General features: G+C 37.0%; 1 protein-coding gene and 1 long non-coding RNA gene across 2 annotated transcripts; one reads left to right on the top strand and one right to left on the bottom strand.

The window, feature by feature from the left end:
* The first annotated feature begins 1,112 nt into the window (after nucleotides 1-1,112).
* Nucleotides 1,113-7,615, top strand: LOC148727432 (uncharacterized). Its single transcript, XR_015990105.1, has 2 exons — nucleotides 1,113-1,407; nucleotides 5,666-7,615. It is a non-coding gene; the product is annotated as an uncharacterized LOC148727432 (long non-coding RNA).
* On the bottom strand, nucleotides 3,465-9,193 carry LOC111331611 (mediator of RNA polymerase II transcription subunit 4). Its single transcript, XM_022936763.2, has 8 exons — nucleotides 9,061-9,193; nucleotides 8,839-8,917; nucleotides 8,274-8,444; nucleotides 7,928-7,985; nucleotides 6,824-6,910; nucleotides 6,204-6,380; nucleotides 6,031-6,104; nucleotides 3,465-5,191 (listed from the first exon to the last, which is right to left on the bottom strand). The coding sequence occupies exons 1-8, from the start codon at nucleotides 9,189-9,191 to the stop codon at nucleotides 5,054-5,056; spliced, it is 915 nt and encodes a 304-aa protein (XP_022792498.2). The 5' UTR covers nucleotides 9,192-9,193; the 3' UTR covers nucleotides 3,465-5,053.
* Nucleotides 9,194-9,208: the final 15 nt, after the last annotated feature.

Genomic DNA, 9,208 nt, shown 5'->3' with positions numbered 1-9,208 from the left:
ATCAAACTAACAAAAAAAAGTAATTATCAATTTTTTTTTTCCATTAAAGAATTAATTTAATCTGACCACCCAGAAATTGCAACCAGACTCTAAGGTTCGCAAGGCCGTCAGATGAAAGGGGTTTCCATTGTTAGATAAGTTGATTTTCAATAACACGTCGCCTCGCACGTGCAAGACACGAGTCGACTGTTGCCCCGTAAGTGAAAGGGTTGAAAGGTTTGGTGTCTGCGTCACCATCTTCCCAGCTGAGAACTAAAGAAATTCTGAATTTGAAGAATAGTTATGAATAAAGGAGAGATTTTACTGGAAGAACTGTTACAGTAACAGGCTGCAGTGTTTTTCACATTTATATTTAATCATTGTAAGGAAAAAATCCAAGGATTTGAAAGATAAAATATCATCTTGGCGAGTCATTTTCCTTTCAATAATCATTCCACTTTACCAAACAACTTAAAAATGCAAGAATAGATTCTTAGTTTCTTCGATGACAATTCTCAAGTATAAACACTTATTATGGTATCCCGCCCCATTATGTAGCACGTGTTTATCAGGCGGAATGCATTTCATGTATGCATCACTTCAGTTATTTGGAAAACTCACACAACATATATTCTCTTAGGCTCTACTCTGTGGGGTCTCTGCCTTTGATTTGGAAAGCACAAAGATTTCAATAGACACAATAAACTGATAAACGATCGATCAGAAGCTGTCAAAAGTTTCCCAGGGGTGTGTTCCCTCCACAGCATATGAAGTAAATGTTGCCTTAAAAATATCGCTGCATTTCTTGTAAGGTGGAAAATTCTCATCGACAATTTAGCCCATCTTGGTTCACTGTTATCAAAGGTAAACTCTTCATGATAACTTAAATGCAATCTTCATGAACTTCGATATGCAACGGCTTTCTCTGAGAAATCTACGCGAGTGAGCACATGTTTCCTTCATGCTTGCGGGTATTAAGTTTTTTGCAGTACACAGAGTACTTCAAAATTGTTGACAATAGACTTGGCATATATCCATCAACAGCGCAAGTTTTCCAGAAAACGGAAAAATCGATCGATAAGTACACGTAACATCATACGGATACACGTAAAAAAACATAATGATTAAAGGGAATAAGTTTCTGAAGAAACTGTGGTGCTGCGTCAAAGGGGGAAACAAGACAAGTAACGAAAACAAGAGAAAAAAATCCTTCTTCACTTTCCATTTTTAAAAGCCTGTTTTACTAAAATTTAAGCAGGTTATTTCTGCGATACTAAGAGACTCATTGCTATAACCTTTTTGTTTTTCAACTCCAAGGGGTCGCATAACGAGTTACTAGGCAGTCCTAACCAAAACATTGGTCTGCTAACCCAATCAGAAGGAAGTATAAACATTTCGTGACCCATGGCATTATTCATACAAACACAGGTATGTACATATTTGCTTTTCGAGAGTTTTAGGAGTTCTACGTTGTTTTAGTAAGGTTGTTATGCCGTGAAATGGATGTCGTATCATAATAGATTCTCGATTTTGAAAGACTCTTCAAAAATTAATTACAATTTCCGTGCCACTCGTAAACACGTGGAAATTAAAAACCATGTTGGTTTTGTGCAAGACTTGAAATGTAAGTTGCTTTTGACTGCTCTTTTTTGTCTGCACGTGGATGTCGTCTTTGACAAAATTCCGATATTACATTTACTATGAGGTTGAGATAACCAAGGAGTCTGGGTCCCCGCATAGGTCTGATATCACATTCAACTGCTACATCAACTCAGCTACAAGGAACTTCTTGGCGAGTTTGGCCATAACTTCATAACCCAGTTTTCTGATTTTAAAAATTGAAAGTAATACCATTGACATCTACAGCTACTGTAGATTTATGCGTCCTTAAAATAATTACAAATAACGGAAAATACTATGCCAGACCTTTAGATACCGGTAGTTTCCCCCTCTTTAGCCATGTGACCATTTCTGGGCATTTCAAACATACTCCATCAAATGTTTTCATTTGAGTACATTCTACTGACTGAAAATATGTTTCAAGGAAATGTCGCAGTTCTGTGTTAAATGAGCTAAAAACAGTTTAACATCAATGCTTCTGCTTACTCTGAAATCCTATAACAGTTCCGACTACACCGAGCTAACTGAGCAATAACTCACTCTTGTTCTAATAAGAGTCCTGGACATGATAAAATGTATCTAACAAGACACAGGAGAAATGAATAAAGGCTGAAAGTTTCTAAAGAAACTGTGGTGCTGCGTCGGTGGGGGGTAACTAGGTAATTGGTTATATCAACTAAGTTGAAATAGTAAATTGGCCACCGTAACGAATAGAAAAGATGACGTTTCATTGATTTAATCTGAGTTGATTTAGTCTGACCACCTAGAAATTGCAACCAGACTCTAAGGTTCGCAAGGCCGTCAGATGAAAGGGGTTTCCATTGTTAGATAAGTTGATTTTCAATAACACGTCGCCTCGCACGTGCAAAAGATGAGTCGACTGTGGCTCTGTAAGTGAAAGGGTTGAAAGCTTTGGTGTCTGCGTCACCATCTTCCCCGCTGAGAACTAAAGAAATTCTGAATTTGAAGAATAATTAGGAATAAAAGAGAGATTTTACTGGAAAAACTGTTACAGTAACAGGCTGCAGTGTTTTTCACATTTATATTTAATCATTGTAAGGAAAAAATCCAAGGATTTGAAAGATAAAATATCATCTCGGCGAGTCATTTTCCTTTTAATAATCATTCCACTTTACCAAACAACTTAAAAATGCAAGAATAGATTCTTAGTTTTTTCGATGACAATTCTCAAGTATAAACACTTAATATGGTATCCCACCCCATAATGTAGCACGTGTTTATCAGGCGGAGTGCATTTCATGAATGCCTCACTTCAGTTATTTGGAAAACTGACACAACATATATTCTCTTAGGCTCCACTCTGTAGGGCCTCTGCCTTTGATTTGGAGAGCACAAAGATTTCAATAGACACAATAAACTGATAAACGATCGATCAGAAGCTGTCAACAGGTTCTCGGGGTGTGTTCTCTCCACAGCATTTGAAGTAAATGTTGCCTCAAAAATATCGCTGCATTTCTTGCAAGGTGGAAAGTTCTCATCGACAATTTAGCCCATCTTGGTTCACTGTTATCAAAGGTAAACTCTTCATGATAACTTAAATGCAATCTTCATGAACTTTGATATGCAACGGCTTTCTCTGAGAAATCTACGCGAGAGAGCACACCTTTCTTTCATGCCTGCGGGTATCAAGTTTTTGCAGTACACAGAGTACTTCAAAATTGTTGACAATAGACTTGGCATATATCCATCAACAGCGCAAGTTTTCCAGAAAACGGAAAAATCGATCGATAAGTACACGTAACAACATACGCGTACACGTAAAAAAACATAATGATTAAAGGGAGTAAGTTTCTGAAGAAACTGTGGTGCTGCGTCAAAGGGGGAAACAAAACAAGTAACGAAAAAAAGGGAAAAAATCCTTCTTCACTTTCCATTTTTAAAAGCCTGTTTTACTAAAATTTAAGCAGGTTATTTCTGCGATACTAAGAGACTCAATGCTATAACCTTCTTGTTTTTCAACTCCAAGGGGTCGCATAACGAGTTACTAGCCAGTCCATCCGTGAAATGGATGTCGTATCATAATAGATTCTTGATTTTGAAAGACTCTTCAAAAATTAATTACAATTTCCGTGCCACTCGTAAACACGTGGAAATTAAAAACCATGTTGGTTTTGTGCAAGACTTGAAATGTAAGTTGCTTTTGACTGCTCTTTTTTGTCTGCACGTGGATGTCGTCTTTGACAAAATTCCGATATTACATTTACTATGAGGTTGAGATAACCAAGGAGTCTGGGTCCCCGCATAGGTCTCATATTACATTCAACTGCTACATCAACTCAGCTACAAGGAACTTCTTGGCGAGTTTGGCCATAACTTCATAACCCAGTTTTCTGATTTTAAAAATTGAAAGTATTACCATTGACATCTACAGGTACTGTAGATTTATGCGTCCTTAAAATAATTACAAATAACGGAAAATACTATGCCAGACCTTTAGATACCGGTAGTTTCCCCCTCTTTAGCCATGTGACCATTTCTGGGCATTTCAAACATACTCCATCAAATGTTTTCATTTGAAAACATTCTACTGAGTGAAAATATGTTTCAAGGAAATGTCGCAGTTCTGTGCTAAATGAGCTAAAAACAGTTTAACATCAATGCTTCTGCTTACTCTGAAATCCTATAACAGTTCCGACTACACCGAGCTAACTGAGCAATAACTCACTCTTGTTCTAATAAGAGTCCTGGACATGATAAAATGTATCTAACAAGACACAGGAGAAATGAATAAAGGCTGAAAGTTTCTAAAGAAACTGTGGTGCTGCGTCGGTGGTTATATCAACTAAGTTGAAATAGTAAATTGGCCACCGTAACGAATAAAAAAGACGACGTTTCGAGCGTTAGCCTTCGTCAGAGCGAATGGAGGAATTGTGGGTTGCATGTGGTTTTATATGCAGAAAGCGGAGCTACGCCATTGGTGGGAACATGGCAACGAGAAAAACACGAATAAATTAGTGGAATGCAAAGCGTTCGTTGATACCTCAGTGGAATTAAGAGTACCGATTTGAAAGATTAACTTTTGTTCAAGAGTTTTGCGGCTTTCCGTGTTGCCTAAATGTAAGGAAAGACCGCAGATAGCCATATGTTGTTTAGAATGATGGGGTAAATTAAAGTGTCTAGCGACTGGTTTAGATGCCTCCTTGTCATAGCAACAAGGACTAGCTCAGTTGATATAACCAAAGTTAGTTAGTTGATATAACTAATTACTTAGTTGATATAACCAAAGTTAGTTAGTTGATATAACTAATTACTTAGTTGATATAACCAAAGACACAGGAGAGCCAGTCATATTTTGAAAAAAGGGAAAAGGTTACATTTAGACCTAGGAAGCTGAGCTAGGTTATAAATCATGATCAGCTCTCCACTGAATAGCCACAGCTTTGAACAGATCCTTTATAGATTTCTTTTTAGTTATGATTTACAGAGTCAGCTGTTATGGGCTGTCGCTGGAAGATGATGATGACGATGATGACATGAATTCTACTTCATCCACACCTTGTTCTTGTCTGCCATTGGCTACTTCCTTTGTCAGATTGTTTGTTAGGATATCCAAATTGGAAGACGCATCTTGCTGTGAAAAAAGAACTTTTTTTGTTTATTAAAAATAAGTAAATAAGTAACAACATTTATTACACGACTCAGGAAGTCAGAGGGCTAATAACTAAAATCAACCAATCAAAACGCTCCAGTGCTGGTCAATATTCTCTCAGTATTGGACCCGGCACTGTCCCGAATGGTCCCGAATGATACCGCACTTGTGTCCCTTTGAACTTCAGTCATGTAATAAATCTCTTATTAACCAAGCTTGCTTGGGACCGTACTGGAAGAATATCGGCCCTCGGTCTTTTTTGTAAGGACCTCACTGCGCTCGGTCCATACTGTCAAGACCTCAGGCCGATATTCCCCCAGTACGGCCCTCGCGCTTGGTTAATAAGATATATGTACTGCAGTCAAACTTCACCCCTCCCCTCACTCCCAACAAACCCTAAGCTTATCTAAAGTTTGGTAGAGTGAGGTGACTGAGTATTGCCACTGTGTTTTCCAGGTGCAAGCAGCATCAAAAGGTGATTTAGGATCTTAGGAAGATCTAAAGATCACATCCTTCACTCTACCACTTAGTGGATTCGTTTCCAAAATATCCTGGTTTCAACATCTTTGCTACACTTTGTAAATAACTAACTGGTTGACCTCCCACCAGTTTGGATCGGTAGAGAAATGTGTTCATTTTTAATCTTTTTTTTTTCATGTAATTACAACGCCAAAAGAGAGTGTTATGCTTCCTAGGTCTTCATACTCCAGAGAAGAACAATTGTTACAAGCATTATTAAATATCCACAACATTGTGATGGTTGTAATTCCTCTGTTAAAGATTCAATAATAATGAATGAGTTTGAGACAACAAATTTTCACCTGTAAAGATGCAGACTGCCCTCCTGGAAGCTGGCTTTGCCAGGAAAATGCTGCTGCTTGACCATTTGTGAGGCCTTATAAAAAGGAATGGAAAACTTTAATTCAGTTATTTAACTATTTAATGAAATGAATAATGAAAAATTCCCTCGAGTGCAATTTTTGTTCAGTCTTACCCAGCCCACCAGCAGGCTGCAGTATTTGTGATGCAGGGGCAGAGGACTGCACCACTTCCTGGGGAGTTGAAAGATCACTGCCAGGTCCTTCAGTTTCTCTAGGAACATCCTCCATGAGTCTCCCCAGCCAACCAGATCGCATCTCAATATCTTGAGGATATGGCCTCCGGGGGTCACCTGTGAACAGTTACAACAGGACATGTAAATATATTCAGCAGTCTATCTTGGCCTTTGGAACTGAACTTTAAAAAAAAGGTCCGAGGATTGAGCCTTTTTGTGGTCATTGTTTTGGAGCATAAATGAGCATCATATGATTTTCAGGGAAAGTTAAATGGTAAGCTGGGATAGATTAATACTCCATGCCATAAAAGTAACAATACTCCTGTAAAACATCACGCTACAGAAATTGAAAAAAGCTCTAAGCACTGTGTGACCTTCAGATTACCACCTAAGTTTTGCAAAAGCTGAGTGCAAGAAAAGAAAAGAAAATGATAGGATAACAGGACACAATTTGAACTTTTAGTGTTCAAAGCAAAAAAAATAAAGAAATGAATTCCCCTAAACTGTCAAACAAGAAATAAAAGGAAATTAATCTGTTACAGAGCATGACCTAAACAAACCTGGCATCCAAGATACTGGGGCCTCAACAGCATTACTGCTACTGATTCGATGAGCATACTTGATCAAGTCTTCAGATGAAACCATTCCTTGTTAAAATGAAAGGTCATATTGTCATAAAAAATAATAAATTTTATTTGTATTTCTTAGTTGTTTCTATTTTGTCAACATTTTTTTGAAGTCTTTAATAAACCATTAGATAAAAGATACATATTCTATGTTACATAAACGATGTGTAATGAAAAATTACAATAATGTACTATGGCCAAAATTAAATTATGTAATTATGACAGGTCGTGTTCAAAAATTAGTCTATTTACAAATGTGTTCATGAATCACTCTGTGTTAATCTTTGGGTGGAGGCAAACCCTGTGACATAAATTATATTGCTGAGGTTATGGTCTAACATCTCTCTAACTTGTATCATAAACCAGAATTTGAGATTACAATGTCAAGTTTTCAAGATGGCATAGATATAAGATTAATCCCTTTCTCTCCCAAGTTATCTCAGTAACTCTCCTTCTTGTCCGCCATACACTGTTTACTATTCTAGTCCTGGGGATTTTGCATTGGATTAAATGATAAGCTCCTTATTTAATTTTATTTAATTTTATTTAATGCTGATGTTAACCAGCTGCCTGGCACCGCTAGCCCCTATGGTTATTGCAGGCTGCTAGTACTCCATTTTTTTTTTCTAAAAATTTCTTTCAATTTTGTAACTTTTTTGCTTAGAGCAAGTATGAATGTGAGTACAAATAAAGATTATCTGCTATCCATTATTAATATTTTCTATATTATAATCACTTGTCTGTTTGATTTTGTACTGACATTGTATTGAGAAAATAAGATGTCTTGGTTTCTGCTCGGAGTGAAAGGGTTTAGAGGGCTCACTTTTGAATGCGACGCTAACACATCAATTCATGAGTCAGAGGAAGTGGATAAAACTTGTTTAGATTCTCTGTCCACTCTAATTTTTTACTCTCTCTCTCTCTCTTAGATATCCTGTCACCTTAACCTTTGTTTGCAAAATAAATAAATATTAAACAAAAAAAAACAACATTAAACTATAAAATTCCTTAACATTTCAAGTAAGCTTGTCTGTTTACCTTTACTGGCCTGATTTATAGCAGTCAACTTTTTCTTTGCTTGAAATAATGCCTGGGACTGAATATAAACATGTTATGTAAGTGTCAAACTTCCTTAATATTTTCAAAGAGTGAGCCATTTGGGTCAGTGGTGAGTTGTGATATATATTGGGGGAGGGAGAACTACTGCCCTAGCTTTTCCACAATATATAATTAATGCTGACTGCAGGTAAATATGAATTGAGAAAACTATCAGCAAGCCCTCAGGGACTCAGTTGAGACACTAGACAGATCATTCTGATTCTCAGTATCATGTTCTATGATACAATGCCTTCCCTTTACACCGGTTTGTTTTTCCTTTACCTACCAATATTTTTTCAGCTTCTTTTAGCTGGGATTCAAGGTTAAGTATTTCCTGATCTTTCTTTGAAATTTCTTCTCTCACAGTTTGGATTTCCTGTTGTCGTGCTTGCTGCTCCTGAACTTTCTCAATAGCTGCTTGTAGTTCTTTCTCCTTTGAAATAAGCTGATCGACAGCCTATGGCACAAATGCAAAGTAAAAAAAAACCCTTTGAGTCCAGTTATCACCTTACCCTTTCCTTTGTAATTGTGTCTGATGAAGTATGAAGTCAACCCATGATAAAACAAATGATGGAACAGAGAATTAACTCTGAAAGTAAATTAAAGTGCTAAATGAAACCCATGAAAAACCCACTGAGTGTTAGCCCTTGTAAAGGGTATCAGGGAATCACACGAGGTAAAGAAATAATTCTTGTGACCTCGGTGGGAGGTCACAAGAATTTTTCTTTACCTCGTGTGGTTCCCTGATACCCTTTACTGGGGCTAACGCTCAGTGGGTTTTTCATGGGTTTCATTTAGCACTTTAATTTACTTTCAGAGTAAATTCTCTGTTCCATGATAAAACAGTTTACCTTTGCTGTTTCTCCTGAACTAGCATCTTGCTTTGTTCTTCGATACAATGAAGTTGCAGATAAACTTTCGAATAGTTCTCTACATACAAAAGCGGATGTAACTTAGCATTAGTCAACCTGTCGCGATTATAAAACAACATTGATCTTGTAAAATAACAGAATTCGTCGCATTAGAAACGCTGCAGAATAACAGATAAAAAAATTATATAAAAAGGAAAGTACTTAGTTAATTTTTCATAATCATCTAAAATCGAATTTATAACATCTTTAGTGCTTCTTTCAGAAGGAAATAAGGCTGCCATTTTCACTGCGAATGTTGCATGGGATTGGAATTGAACAGTGGTATCTCTCATTTATGTTTTTGGCCTTG

Source organism: Stylophora pistillata, chromosome 7 (genome assembly GCF_964205215.1).
Source record: "Stylophora pistillata chromosome 7, jaStyPist1.2, whole genome shotgun sequence".
In the NCBI taxonomy this organism is placed as follows: domain Eukaryota; kingdom Metazoa; phylum Cnidaria; class Anthozoa; order Scleractinia; family Pocilloporidae; genus Stylophora; species Stylophora pistillata.
This window is presented reverse-complemented; position numbering and strand designations above follow the sequence as displayed.